The 16,226-nt window shown below is 45.5% G+C and overlaps 1 protein-coding gene across 1 annotated transcript in view; it reads left to right on the forward strand.

The window, feature by feature from the left end:
* The first annotated feature begins 3,223 nt into the window (after positions 1 to 3,223).
* LOC124012997 (gamma-aminobutyric acid type B receptor subunit 2-like) overlaps positions 3,224 to 16,226 on the forward strand; it is a 477,346-nt gene continuing 464,343 nt past the window's right edge. The window contains exon 1 of the mRNA XM_046327101.1: positions 3,224 to 4,345. Coding sequence (XP_046183057.1) covers positions 4,034 to 4,345 — 312 coding nt within the window. The 5' untranslated portion in view covers positions 3,224 to 4,033. The remainder of the gene's footprint in view (positions 4,346 to 16,226) is intronic.

Below are 16,226 nucleotides of genomic sequence, written 5' to 3' on the forward strand. Positions count from 1 at the left end.
TGTGAAAGGCTTTCACAGGCACGCTACAGTAGGCATTTACCCTCCTTTGCGCACAACCACTTAACAAGTGGTTCCCAACCGGGGGCACTAGGAAACAGGGGGTACTTCAGAAGACTCACGAGACCATACTGGTAAAATGCACATGAGGGGGTACTTCAGTGGTACTCTGGGCAGAGCAAAACTCTGTGGGTGGTACAGAAAGCGGAAAACTGTCTGAATTTTGTCCCGCAGAGAGCGCCGTGTCTAACGCAGTGATACAGGATGTGGAGAGCGTCATCATCCACCTTCATCCCTTAGAAACTTGACTCAAACGGGACAACAAAATATTTTTTTGTCAGAGTGTACCTTCAAGACGTATTGTGTTTAAAATACAGTGAGCATACATTTTATTGCAGTGCCCACTAAAGCCAAAGTCACAATTAGGCTGCCCATACTGTATGATGGAATGGGGGAATAATCGCCTTGAAGAGGCTAGGTGGCAGTGTTTATTTAACAAAGCTTTAATACCCCCATTGCCTGCTGCTGAGAGGTCCATAACATGCATTGGTTTATGTCTCTTGTGACACTTGTGTGGCATTCGATATTCTCTTCTGCTCTCATATTTTAGATAATTTATGAATTTACCAAACTGCATGACTGCGCTTCTGTAAAGGAATCCCTTGATTGCTTAGCTTGTGATTCAACGTATTCAATATACACAATTTTGAAATGTATATAGCCTATATAATATAGAGTAAAGCAATCATTTTAGCCATAGGCTACCATAGTCATGTTAAATTATTTTAAGTCCATGTAGACGTACAGGTTGGTGGAACCTTAATTGGGTAGAACGGTCTAGTGGTAATAACTGGAGTAGAATAGGTGGACTGGTATCACATACAGGTGTCCAGGTGTTTGATGCCATTCCATTTGCTCCGTTCCGGCCGTTATTATGAGCCGTCCTCCCCTCAGCAGCCTTCTGTGATGGTGAGGCTATGTTATACATGCATGCAACCTGGACAGAAGGGTAGATGTAACATAGTAAAAGTAAATCTGGGACACTCCAATTAGTACGATACACTACGTTTCGTATGGTATGTATTCATTTGTGGATGTCCATCATCTATTTCATATGATATGTTTGCCAATTACAATTTATATGATAAGTTACGACTTGCAATTTATACAATATGTTATGAATTACAGTTCGTACAATATGTTATGAATTGATTGAACATATGATATGTTGCTAGGTGGCTAACATTGGTTAGGTGCCTAATGTTATCTAGGCTAGGTATTACGGGTTAAGGTTAGTGTTAGGAATTAGGTTAAAATGTTAGGGTTAAGTTTAGCTAACATGCTAAGTAGTTGCAGAGTAGTAAATAACTGCAAAGTTGCTAATTAGCTAAAATACTAAAGTTGTCCGTGATGAAATTCGAACAAGCAACTTTTTGGGTTGCTAGACGTTCGCCTACCCATCCACCCCGGCCAACCACCCTACTTCTTTGTCTTAAGTTTACCTTCTGTCTTATGTAACCATACTAAAAATAACATATCATACTAATTTCAGTGACCTGGATTTATGTTTATTATGTTGCGTCTGCTCTATGAGATCAGGGTGGTTTTAAGATGTAGGCTAGCCCATAGAGCCATTGTGAAAATACACTATATACAGAAAAGTATGTGGACTCCCCTTCAAATTAGTGGATTCAGCTATTTCAGCCACACCCGTTGCTGACTGGTGTATAAAATCGAGCAACGAGCCATGCAAATCTCCATAGACAAACATTGGCAGTAGAATGGCCTTACTGAAGAGCTCAGTGACTTTCAACGTGGCACCGTCATAAGATGCCACCTTTCCAACACGTCAGTTCGTGAAATGTCTGTCCTGCTGGTGCTGCCCAGGTCAACTGTAAGTGCAGTAATTGTCAAGTTGAAATGTCTAGGAGCAACAATGGCTTAGCCGCGGAGTGTTAGACCACACAAGCTCACAGAATGGGACCGCTGAGTGCTGAAGTGCGGAAAAAAAGTCTCCTCAGTTGCAACACTCACTTCCGAGTTCCAAACTGCCTCTGGAAGCAACTTCAACAAGAACTGTTCGTCGGGAGCAGCCGCACACAAGCCTAAGATCACCATGCCCAATGCCAATGTAACAGTATAGCTTCCGTCCCCTCGCTCGAACCAGGGACCCTCTGCACATAACAACAACAGTCATCCACGAAGCATCGTTACCCATCGCTTCACAAAAGCCACGGCCCTTGCAGAGCAAGGGGAACAACTACTTCAGGTTTCAGAGCGAGTGACATCACCAATTGAGAAGCTATTAGCGCGCACCACCACTAACTAGCTAGCCATTTCACATCGGTTACACCAAGTGTCGGCTGGAGTGATGTAAAGCCTGCCACCATTGGACTCTGGAGCAGTGGGAACGCGTTCTCTGGGGTGATGACTCACGCTTCACCATCTGGCAGTCCGATGGACGTATCTGGGTTTGGATGATGGCAGGAGAACTCTACCAGCCCCAATGTATACTGCCAACTGTAAAGTTTGGTTTTGGTGGAGGTGGAATAATGGTCTGGGGCTGTTTTTCATAGTTCAGGCTCGGCCCTTTAGTTCCAGTGAAGGGAAATATTATAGATATAGCAAACAAGGACATTCTAGACGATTCTGTCCTTTGGGGAAGGCCCTTTCCTGTTTCAGCATGACAATGCCCCTGTGCACAAAGCAAGGTCCATACAGAAATAGTTTGTTGAGATTGGTGTGGAAGAACTTGACCGGCCTGCACAGCGCCCTGACCTCAACCTAATTAAACACCTTTGGGATGAATTGCAACGCCGACTGCGAGCCCGGCCTAATCACCCAACATCAATGCCAAACCCCACTAATGCACTTGTGGCTGAATTGATACAAGTCCCTGCAGCAATGTTCCAACATCTAGTGGAAAGCTTTCCCAGAAGTGTGGAAGCTGCTGTAGTGGTGTTCAACGACCATCCGGCTACACTTGACAACCCCTCTTGCATGTTTGAAACCCTGTCTCTCTGCTAAACAGAAAGCCCATTAAATCAACTTTGCCTGTCAGGCGGCTGATGCTTACACAAGAGCTTGCTCCATCCATCCACCCCTCCTCTGAGTCCCCCACCCTCCCTCTCCCTCTCTGTCTTCCTTTTTCCGCATTTCTTTTGCTGCTCCCACTCGTGCGCGCTCTGAGTAGCAGCAGACAGCTCTAAATAAGTGAAGCCTTTTCAGAGGCAATAAGGCAACCGCAGCAGCAGCATCGTCTGTAGCTAGCACACACACTGACTGTCGCGCGGGCTGTTAGAACGCCAACGCTATCTGGTGTCGCGCACTCTGGACGCGCTGCAATCAAGATTACTTTGAATATTCTCTATTTAGACTCTCCAGAACAATTTCCCTATTCTCTTCGACCTTAATAGGTTATATATTGTAGTGCGCTGGCACGGATGTTCTATTAGGCTACTCTGCCGTCTCTTGATGGTGAAAATACTCGAGAGGTGAATTTGTATCCAACTGTCAACGAGAGTGGATGACTCTGGTCGACCGCTGTCATCTTGAAGTTGTCTTATTTGGGCTTTTTGAGCATCCTACGGACTGTGAATTGTGATGTTCTTGTGCCATTTTCGCGCTGCTTCACCAGGTTGAGAGGATAGTGTTTGAGTTGGAGAGATTTTAACGCGGAAACCTTGTGCATCACGGAGACCAGGAGGAGAGAACGCCAATAACACCTGCAACAGAACGCGCCTTCGTTTCTTCCATATATGGTGCAACACCAAAACTGGAACCTTGGAATAATCCTACAGAAAACCTGTCATCGAGAATAAATCTGTTTTAAATTCGCTGTGATAGGCTACAATCGGGTCGAGGTTGCTCGCTGCTATTGAACCCCCTACCTAGGCTACAGTTGCTGTTTTACTGTTTGGACCATTTGAATAGGCTACTATATTCTCCTCTCGGCTCGGACGCCCCTGAATTTGCGATGTTTGAGCAGTGAGAGCTGGGTGGGATCTTATTTGGTCGTCCTGCACGCCACAGTAGCATGGCCCCGTCGCGAAGGCACTGCGGATGGGAGATGACGCCTCTGTCGGGATGCCTGCTCCTGTCCATCTTGGCGTTTCAACCTGTGCTAGCCAAGGTCTGCAATGACTATACGAGGCACGGTCAGGACAACAGCTGGTTCTCGGGGGATGATGAGAAGTTGCCCATCATGGTGCTCATGCCGATGAACGAGTCGGCGCTGATGAGCAGCATTAGTCAGGGCATCGAGCCCGCTGTCCAACTGGCCATCCAGCACATACGAGAGTCACAGAATTACAAGTTTTCACTCATCACCAAAATCTACGACACCGAGGTAAACTCATTCACCCACTCTGCCCCATGTCCTTGGTAGCATAGGCTACATGTGCTTTCGCTTTGGGCTTCAGGGATAGATAAAACGTTTCATATCGCTTTGGTTGTTCGCGCGTGTGCGTGTCTCTCTCTCTCTGTGTGTTAAAGGGGGTGTAGCCTACACTGCCCGGCAGGCAGCGCTCACAGGCAGCGCTTCCATTTGGAAATGGTTGGTAGGCCTACATCTGCGCATTGTTCCACAACTTGTTTTTATTCTTGTATAATGCCTGGATATTGTCTGATGTTGCATTATTTTACGCCTGCAACGTTAGGTTACTGTTGCATTAACACAGGAGCATACACTATCGGATGTTGTCATTACATTTTGTTGTCTTTAAATGTTGACACATTTTGTCATCCTCAATTCATGAGCAAAAGGGCCATTTTAGCTTAATTTGCGGTGGTTGGAGTAGGTGCCGCGCACGTGCAACAAGCTCATGATCAAATAACAATATTCCATAATCTCTGCTTTTTATTGAACCTTTATTTATCTAGGCAAGTCAATTAAGAACAAATTCTTATTTCCAACGATGGCCTACCCCGGCCAAACCTGAACGGGATGATGCGGGACTCCCAATCACGGGGGGTTGTGATACAACCTGGAATCGAACCAGGATCTGTAGTGATGCTTCTAGCACTGAGATGCCGTGGCTTAGACCGCTGTGCCACTCGGTAGACCAATGTAATTTTAAAACTAACCCTAATATTAACCCTAACGTAACCACACTGCTACCCTTACGCCTAACCGTTTTCATTAATTTTTACATGAGGCTATAGCCAATTTTGACTTTGTGGCTGAGGTAACTAGCGGAAACCAGTCATTATAGCAGTGATGTAGGATGTAATTGTTGTCACAAATAAGGAAAGGAGGAAACCTAGTCAGTTGTACAACTGGATGCCTTCAACTGAAATGTGTCTTCCATATTTAACCCAACCCCTCTGAATCAGAGAGGTGCGGATCTCCCCTTAATTGATCAGGGGCAGAACAACATATTTTTACCTTGTCAGCTCAGTACAGGCAGTGGTGGAAAAAGTACCCAATTGTCATACTTGAGTAAAAGTATAGATACCTTAATAGAAAATGACTCAAGTGAAAGTCCCCCAGTAAAATTCTACTTGAGTAAAAGTATTTGGCTTTAAATATACTTTGGTTTGCTTAATATAAAGAATTTGAAATGTTTTTGATACTTGACTACACCATTTTCCTGTTTTTATTTTAATTTTAACGCATAGCCAGGGGCATGCTCCAACACTCATTTACAAACTAAGCATGAGTTAAGTGAGTCCACCAGATCAGAGGCAGTAGGGATGACCAGGGATGTTCTCTGTTTAGTGAGTCCACCACATCAGAGGCAGTAGGGATGACCAGGGATGTTCTCTGTTTAGTGAGTCCACCAGATCAGAGGCTGCAGGGATGACCAGGGATGTTCTCTGTTTAGTGAGTCCACCAGATCAGAGGCTGCAGGGATGACCAGGGATGTTCTCTGTTTAGTGAGTCCACCAGATCAGAGGCTACAGGGATGACCAGGGATGTTCTCTGTTTAGTGAGTCCACCAGATCAGAGGCTGCAGGGATGACCAGGGATGTTCTCTGTTTAGTGAGTCCACCACATCAGAGGCAGTAGGGATGACCAGGGATGTTCTCTGTTTAGTGAGTCCACCAGATCAGAGGCTGCAGGGATGACCAGGGATGTTCTCTGTTTAGTGAGTCCACCAGATCAGAGGCTGCAGGGATGACCAGGGATGTTCTCTGTTTAGTGAGTCCACCAGATCAGAGGCTGCAGGGATGACCAGGGATGTTCTCTGTTTAGTGAGTCCACCAGATCAGAGGCTGCAGGGATGACCAGGGATGTTCTCTGTTTAGTGAGTCCACCACATCAGAGGCAGTAGGGATGACCAGGGATGTTCTCTGTTTAGTGAGTCCACCAGATCAGAGGCTGCAGGGATGACCAGGGATGTTCTCTGTTTAGTGAGTCCACCAGATCAGAGGCAGTAGGGATGACCAGGGATGTTATTTTGATCAAGTGAATTAGACAATTTCCCTGTCTTGCTAAGCATTCAAAATGTAATGAGTACTTTTGGGTGTCAGGGAAATGTATTGTGTAAAAAGTACATCATTTTCATTAGGAATGTAGTGAAGTAAAAGTAAAAGTTGTCAAAAGTAAAGTACAGATATCCCAAAATAGGACTTAAGTAGTATTTTTACTTAAGTACTTTACACCAATGTATACAGAAGCCTGTCAAGATTGATTTAGCTGATGGTTAAATCTGAAATAAACTGAACAAGGTAGGGTATCACAAAACAGCCTGAACGAGTATCTGTGCGGTAGAGCCTCTCTAACGCCCCAAAAGCTCCTATTCAAACTCCCTTTCACCAGCTCTGCAAGCATTCTAATGTCAAAATACGTTCGTTGATCACCAGATATGGAGTTTCGCTGTGCAACTATATTCATTTACTCCCGTTACGGCCACTATATACTTCCAAGAAAGTTCTAAATACAAATGTACTGTACAAGCAACCGAAAACAAGCCTCTTCAGCACCTCTAATGTATTGAGCTGTTTTAATGGGATTTCCACACCACCATTTCTCACATAATTAATATCATACAAATTGTAATTTGTAACATATCTACAAAATAGACGATGGACATCCATCAAAAAGTAACATATCATACTAAATGGAGTGTCTCGGATTTACGTACAGAATAATACAAAATACTCTGAGTCCAGGTTGGGTGCATGGGCATGGCATAGCAGTGATTGATTGAGGAGGCGAGAGAGGTGATATCGAGGATATTATATAAACATCACGTTACCTTGTCAACGTAGAAGCAGGTTGAAAGTCAGAGTCCAAAACTGCAGCGCTCACTCAAGCTGATTTAATTGATGAGGTTTGCGGTGAATGGTCTCAGGTATCTTCATTGAGGAAACACGTTTGCAAAACGATCGATGTGACTGATTCCGTTATGAATGATGCAGTTAAAATGACCCAGGAGTTAATTTAAGTGTTCAAGAAACCTCATGACCTGTTTTAACTGATTTGTCAGTCTGTATTCTACAGCTGCCAGCATTTAGCTATTTACTGTACTATTTATTTACTGACTTATAAGACCCATGCCGGTGATAAACGCTATAGTCAGGTTGAAGTGTGGAGGAAGGCTGTCACAGAACACTAAAAATAGGTTGCGTGCTGACTCCCGAATTACACCCTGTTCCCTATGAAGCGCACTGCTTTTTCAAATGCATAAAGGCACAGGTGTTTCCGTGCCGCTGTGAAAAATGTTCAAACAACAGTATAATCTGTCTGACAGCAGCAGGACAGTGATGAGTGGTCACAAATGGCATACAGCATGCACGTCCTGGGATCCACCTCTGCCCATAGGATGAAATATACTACTGACATATCTCCCCTGGTTGAAATATGACCTGTAAACAAGAGGTCAGTTGATCGGTCAGTTGGATATTACTTCTGGGGATGAATGAATGAATGAATGGATGGCTGATTGATGAGTTTAATGGCCAAAAGTGCCCATTGAGTTCAAATTGTAACGTTTTTGTATTCAGAATGTACTAATCAAGAATATAAGATTTTCATATTTTTCTCTGGAAATAATAAGTAATACCTATTGTCATGGAGGAGTGATTTAACAGGCTAATGACTTATTTCCTATGAGTGAAAAAGTACAACAAACAAGACAAGGGAAGCATGGTGTTATCAACAGCTGTCAGGATGAAGATTCTTGCCAAGGACAACCATTTACAAGCAGTTGGAAGCCTTTTCTTTCTCACAAATCCTGCCACCACATGATATTCAACAGACTGTTCAAAAGTGCAATTTACTATCGATGGTCTGTCTAGTAATTATATATTTCTTAGAATAAAACACATGGAAAAGAGAAGAACAAGTGAGCAGTAGCACGAGACTGAATACATAGTGTATCTAGTGTAATTGAATGCATGAGAGTATCACTGATTTTATTACTGTCTTTTCTTAATTCTATTCATCATAGATGGACACCTACATCAAATCAAATGTATTTGTCACATACACATGGTTAGCAGATGTTAATGCGAGTGTAGCGAAATGCTTGTGCATCTAGTTCCGACTATGCAGTAATATCTAACAAGTAATATAACCTAACAATTTCACAACAACTACCATATACACACAAGTGTAAAGGAATGAATACGAATATGTACATAAAAATATATGAATGAGTGATGCCCGAACGGCATAGGCAAGATGCAGTAGATGGTATAGAGTACAGTATATACATATGAGATGAGTAATGTAGGGTATGAAAACGTATAAAGTGGCATTGTTTAAAATGGCTAGTGATACATTACATCAATATGGCAAGATGCAGTAGATGGTATAGAGTACAGTATATACAGTATATACATATGAGATGAGTAATGTAGGGTATGAAAACATTATATAAAGTGGCACCTGTCAGGACAGTGGACACAGTTTAATAGTTAATCATTCTTCCAAGAAGATGACTCTGCTGTCCTTGACAGCTTTGAGATGCTAGCTTCATGGTTCTGGTCTGTTTACACTCACCATTTTGTTGAGGGGCGAAGGGAAGGGTGTGTTATGGAATACTATACATTACGGGTTCCTGATTATGTCATCTTCTCTGTCTCTCACACACAGATACTTCCATGCATGGGCGTGCATAAACTCAATCTCTCTCATGCACTCTCTCTGTCTCTGTCTCTTTGTCTCTGTGTTTTATGCACGCAGTAGGACTGTATGGTATGGTGTAGTGCTGGGGAGAGGTGGATGCTGCTGGGAATAGGGCTGGATGCTGCTGGGAATAGGGCTGGATGCTTCTGGGAATAGGGCTGGATGCTGCTGGGGATGCTGCTGGGGATGGATGCTGCTGAGGACAGGGCTGGATGCTGCTGGGAATAGGGCTGGATGCTGCTGGGAACAAGGCTGGATGCTGCTGGGAATAGGGCTGGATGCTGCTGGGGATAGGGCTGGAAGCTGTTGGGAATAGGGCTGGATGCTGCTGGGAATAGGGCTGGATGCTTCTGGGAATAGGGCTGGATGCTGCTGGGAATAGGGCTGGATGCTGCTGGGAATAGGGCTGGATTCTGCTGCGAATAGGGTTGGATGCTGCTGGGAATAGGGCTAGATGCTGCTGGGAATAGGGCTGGATGCTGCTGGGGATGGATGCTGCTGAGGACAGGGCTGGATGCTGCTGGGAATAGGGCTGGATGCTGCTGGGAACAAGGCTGGATGCTGCTGGGAATAGGGCTGGATGCTGCTGGGGGTAGGGCTGGATGCTGCTGGGAATAGGGCTGGATGCTTCTGGTAATAGGGCTGGATGCTGCTGGGAATAGGGCTGGTGCTGCTGGGAATAGGGCTGGATGCTTCTGGGAATAGGGCTGGATGCTGCTGGGGGTGGATGCTGCTGAGTACAGGGCTAGATGCTTCTGGGAATAGGGCTGGATGATGCTGGGAATAGGGCTGGATGCTGCTGGGAATAGGGCTGGATGCTGCTGAGGATGGATGCTGCTGCGAATAGGGCTGGATGCTGCTGGGGCTGGATGCTGCTGAGGACAGGGCTGGATGCTGCTGGGAATAGGGCTGGATGCTTCTGGAAATAGGGCTGGATGCTGCTGTGAATAGGGCTGGATGCTGCTGGGGTAGGGCTGGATGCTGCTGGGTATAGGGCTGGGTGCTGCTGGGAATAGGGCTGGATGCTGCTGAGGACAGGGCTGGATGCTGCTGGGAATAGGGCTGGATGCTGCTGGGGTTGGGCTGGATGCTGCTGGGGAGGGGTGGATGCTGCTGGGCCTGGATGCTGCTGGGGGTAGGGCTGGATGCTGCTGGGGTTGGGCTGGATGCTGCTGGGGAGGGGTGGATGCTGCTGGGACTGGATGCTGCTGGGGATAGGGCTGGATGCTGTTGAGAATAGGGCTGGATGATGCTGGGAATAGGGCTGGATGCTGCTGAGGATGGATGCTGCTGCGAATAGGGCTGGATGCTGCTGGGGCTGGATGCTGCTGAGGACAGGGCTGGATGCTGCTGGGAATAGGGCTGGATGCTTCTGGAAATAGGGCTGGATGCTGCTGGAAATAGGGCTGGATGCTGCTGGGGATAGGGCTGGATTCTGCTGTGAATAGTGTTGGATACTGCTGGGAATAGGGCTAGATGCTGCTGGGAATAGGGCTGGATGCTGCTGGGGATGGATGCTGCTGAGGACAGGGCTGGATGCTGCTGGGATTAGGGCTGGATGCTGCTGGGAACAAGGCTGGATGCTGCTGGGAATATGGCTGGATGCTGCTGGGGGTAGTGCTGGATGCTGTTGGGAATAGGGCTGGATGCTGCTGGGAATAGGGCTGGATGCTTCTGGTAATAGGGCTGGATGCTGCTGGGAATAGGGCTGGGTGCTGCTGGGAATAGGGCTGGTGCTGCTGGGAATAGGGCTGGATGCTGCTGGGAATAGGGCTGGTGCTGCTGGGAATAGGGCTGGATGCTTCTGGGAATAGGGCTGGATGCTGCTGGGGGTGGATGCTGCTGAGTACAGGGCTGGATGCTGCTGGGAATTGGGCTGGATGCTGCTAGGGATGGATGCTGCTGAGGACAGGTCTGGATGCTGCTGGGAATAGGGCTGGATGCTGCTGGGAACAAGGCTGGATGCTGCTGGGAATAGGGCTGGATGCTGCTGGGAATAGGGCTGGATGCTGTTGGGAATAGGGCTGGATGCTGCTGGGAATAGGGCTGGATGCTTCTAGGGAATAGGGCTGGATGATGCTGGGAATAGGGCTGGATGCTGCTGAGGATGGATGCTGCTGCGAATAGGGCTGGATGCTGCTGGGGCTGGATGCTGCTGAGGACAGGGCTGGATGCTGCTGGGAATAGGGCTGGATGCTTCTGGAAATAGGGCTGGATGCTGCTGGAAATAGGGCTGGATGCTGCTGGGGATAGGGCTGGATTCTGCTGTGAATAGGGTTGGATGCTGCTGGGAATAGGGCTAGATGCTGCTGGGAATAGGGCTGGATGCTGCTGGGGATGGATGCTGCTGAGGACAGGGCTGGATGCTGCTGGGAATAGGGCTGGATGCTGCTGGGAACAAGGCTGGATGCTACTGGGAATATGGCTGGATGCTGCTGGGGGTAGTGCTGGATGCTGTTGGGAATAGGGCTGGATGCTGCTGGGAATAGGGCTGGATGCTTCTGGTAATAGGGCTGGATGCTGCTGGGAATAGGGCTGGGTGCTGCTGGGAATAGGGCTGGATGCTGCTGGGTATAGGGCTGGATGCTGCTGGGAATAGGGCTGGTGCTGCTGGGAATAGGGCTGGATGCTTCTGGGAATAGGGCTGGATGCTGCTGGGGGTGGATGCTGCTGAGTACAGGGCTGGATGCTGCTGGGAATTGGGCTGGATGCTGCTAGGGATGGATGCTGCTGAGGACAGGGCTGGATGCTGCTGGGAATAGGGCTGGATGCTGCTGGGAACAAGGCTGGATGCTGCTGGGAATAGGGCTGGATGCTGTTGGGAATAGGGCTGGATGCTGCTGGGAATAGGGCTGGATGCTGTTGGGAATAGGGCTGGATGCTTCTGGGAATAGGGCTGGATGCTGCTGGGAATAGGGCTGGATGCTTCTGGAAATAGGGCTGGATGCTGCTGTGAATAGGGCTGGATGCTGCTGGGGTAGGGCTGGATGCTGCTGGGTATATTGCTGGATGCTGCTGGGAATAGGCCTGGATGCTGCTGGAAATAGGGCTGGATGCTGCTGGGGTTGGGCTCGGTGCTTCTGGGATTAGGGCTGGATGCTGCTGGGGATAGGGCTGGATGATGCTGCTGGGGATAGGGCTGGGTGCTGCTGGGGTTAGGGCTGGATGCTGCTGGGGAAGGGCTGGATGCTGCTGGGGTTAGGGCTGGATGCTGCTGGAGTTAGGGCTGGATGCTGCTGGGGAAGGGCTGGATGCTGCTGGGGTTAGGGCTGGATGCTGCTAGAGCTGGATGTGGCGATCATGTCCAAACTCCCCTAACACCTCTGAGTACAGCTAAGAGGTGCTGTCTGGCCTGTGGTGCAAAGTGTTAGCCGAGAGAATGAGGATGTAGCCAGTGGATTGAGAGTTATCTGGTCTGAGCTGCTCAGCAGTCGGCAGCACCGCTGTGTGCTGAGCAGCCATCTTCTAGTAGGAACACAGAGGCTTCATGTCTGAACCGCAATACATCTCTTGTGTTCCAAATGGCACCCTATTCCCTATTTAGTGCACTACGTTTGACCAGGGCACATAGTGCACTACTTTTGACCAGAGCCCTATGTAGAGAATAGGGTGCCATTTGGAATACAAGAGATGTACTGTGGTTCAGACATGAAGCTGCAGAGTCAGACACCATGGTAATGCTGCTAGCTCATTGTCACAGGGACCATCATTAGGGACCCCTGGGTAAAAACTCGCTGTAGGGACAGAGGCATGTAAAGCTGCTGTCTGCTGTTTGTCTCTATGTGTTCACTGTGCATAACTGAGTATCCGTGAACATACTTAAATCTATATGTGTTCACTGTGCATAACTGAGTATCCGTGAACATACTTAAATCTATATGTGTTCACTGTGCATAACTGAGTATCCATGCACATAAATCTATATGTGTTCACTGTGCATAACTGAGTATCCGTGTACATACTTAAATCTATATGTGTTCACTGTGCATAACGGAGTATCCGTGTACATACTTAAATCTATATGTATTCACTGTGCATAACAGAGTATCCGTGTACACAAATCTATATGTATTCACCGTGCATAACCGAGTATCCATGTACATAAATCTATATGTATTCACTGTGCATAACTGAGTATCCGTGTACATAAATCTATATGTATTCACTGTGCATAACCAAGTATCCGTGTACATAAATCTATATTTATTCACTGTGCATAACCGAGTATCCATGCACATAAATCTATATGTATTCACTGTGCATAACCTAGTATCCGTGTACATAAATATATACGTATTCACCGTAATGTAAGCACAACTCAGTCTATGTACATACTTTTGAATACAGTATATAGTGTATGTGGACACCCCTTCAAATTAGTGGATTAGGCCATGTCCGCCACACCCGTTTCTGACAGATATATAAAATCTAGCACACCGCCATGCAATCTCCATAGACAAACATTGGCGGTAGAATGACCTTACTGAAGAGCTCAGGGACTTTCAATGTTTACAGGTTAGCCAGGATACCTTTTTGGAAAATTGTATTAATATGTGCATCTCGTCTTACAAGGCAAACCCATCCAGCATTGTTTTCACCTGCAGTGTGAATGATCGCTATTGATTTGAAATCTATATCTTCTGGATTGGAACTGCGGGGTGAGGGGGGTTAGAGGCTTGGGCTAACAACAGGAGAGGATGAAACAGGAGTGAGACGTCACAGATGGGGGAGACGCACGTAATCTAAATGCCTTCGTTAGCCCCACTCAGGAGGAATATGGGGAGATGTGGGTCTGGGACCCAAATGGAACCCTATTCCCTACATAGTGCAGCACTTTAGAATACAGTTCTGGTCAACAGTAATACATTATGTCAACCGTTATGTAGTGAATAGGGTGACGTTTGGGATGCGACTTGTGATTTTATACGTCTCACTCCTCTCCCTCTTACAGCGATTCAACCCCCTGTGTTTTTATTCATGGGGATGTAAAAGATATTTCATCTTAAATGTCTGAGTGACAAGGCAGCTGGTGTGTGTTGCTGCTCATTAGAAGCTCCCAGTCTTGGATAAAAAAATGTTTTAACTACCGTATCTGGCTTCCGGGTTAAGCGTGCAGGTGTTAAGAAGTATTTGATCCTGCTTGTGTAAACCAGATATTCATGTGTTTATTTTTTGTAAGAAGATATTTAGTCATGTGATACCACTGGCCTCATGTACAGTAACATTACTTGTGTTTGAAAGATAATCCACAGTACAGCTATAGACTGGCCCTGTGCTTCTGAGAGGAATGAATGCTGTGAGATGTCACATTTCTACACACTTTGCAGGAGCCCCCATGGTGCAACAGTATGTGGTCTTGATATGTTCGACATATACAGTATATGTGTAAGTATTTCTAATAAGTATTTTTGTTTCAATTTTCCACAATATTGGGTTTAATTCAAAGTATTTTATTTGTAAAGCACATTTCTTACAGAGGAATGAATTTCAAAGTTCTTAACAAATAAAATAAAAGCTGAGAGATTTCTAAATTATAGTAAAAGAATAATAAGTGTTGTAGTGGCACTTCAAACCGCTCTGAGGTATCTAGAAATCTAGGAAACATTTGTATTTTTGCTCTGTCAAATTTTGTGGCTGTACTGTCATAGTCACACATTCACACTTTTCTAAAATCATCCTAAGAATCGTATGTCAGAATAATTTGTTAGGCAGGATAGAGAATCTTCGATGGTTCGATTTTGTACAGTTTACCAGCACATCTAACACTCTCTCTTGTCTGAAACTATTTAAACCTGCAAATTCAAACCAGCTCTCTCCGACGCTCTTCCCGAAGGGGTCTCACATGTACATGCCATATATCATTTAAACATCTCTCGTCCATTAGCCGCTGTAGCCTTGACCCCTGAGAGGTCAACTCTTGTCATGAGAGAGGAAGGTAAGTAGGAAGAGATGCTGGGGAGAAACCGCTGTGAATTGAGGCTGGCACTGTCTATGTCCCAAATGGCACTCTATTCCCTACACAGTGCACTAGGGTGATTCCATACACGGACAGCCCCCAAAATATTTGGGGTATCTCAGATTGTTCTGGCAATTCTCACATAGAAATGTAATTGGGAGTAAGGATGTTTAACATGCTTTGTATCATTTTAAAATGCATTTTTATCATGATTAAAGTGGCCATTTTAGGATCAGCACTCCCACCCTGAGACACTTTATGAATACAGGTCCTGGAGGAGATCTCAACCAATAATAAGAGACAACCTATTCAAGAAGAATACATTAGCTTCCTTTAAATTCTAATACTGTATGATAACTGCTGGGGCAATCCCATTTACTGATGTTAGAATCAGCAGCTTTCAATTGTATTTCCCTCAATGAGGAATTCTGACTATTAAATGAAATGGTGCTGTACCAAGTCTTTTATTTGATTTATTATTTTTAAGTCGTGTATTAGTGATCTACTACCAGTCTGTTTGGGGAAAACAATCCACATTAACCAATGGTCAATTAATAGGTTACAAACAGAATTATCATTTAATTACCATAGTGAATTATTGTAATGTTTGCTTATGTGTCAATTAATCCCATAATGGATGGGTTGCCAGTTGGCAATTTGACACTAAAATAAAATGTCATTAATTAATTCAAATAAAATGTAATTCATACAGAATACCCTAGTAGGCATTTAATTGGCTACTTCATATGGAAGACCAAAGTACTAAATATAAATACATTAATATATAATTAATAAATTATCTTTTTAAATGATTTAAGAATACAGTGCCTTGCGAAAGTATTCGGCCCCCCACCTTTTGCCACATTTCAGGCTTCAAACATAAAGATATAAAACTGTATTTTGTACGACATTTATTGGATATTTCAAACTTTTTTAACAAATCAAAAACTGAAAAATTGGGCGTGCAAAATTATTCAGCCCCTTTACTTGCAAACTCTCTCCAGAAGTTCAGTGAGGATCTCTGAATGATCTAATGTTGACCTAAATGACTAATGATGATAAATACAATCCACATGTGTGTAGTCAAGTCTCCGTATAAATGCACCTGAACTGTGATAGACTCAGAGGTCCGTTAAAAGCGCATGAGGGCATCATGAAGAACAAGGAACACACCAGGCAGGTCCGAGATACTGTTGT

The sequence above is a fragment of the Oncorhynchus gorbuscha genome, linkage group LG24, assembly GCF_021184085.1.
Source record: "Oncorhynchus gorbuscha isolate QuinsamMale2020 ecotype Even-year linkage group LG24, OgorEven_v1.0, whole genome shotgun sequence".
Classification (NCBI taxonomy): domain Eukaryota; kingdom Metazoa; phylum Chordata; class Actinopteri; order Salmoniformes; family Salmonidae; genus Oncorhynchus; species Oncorhynchus gorbuscha.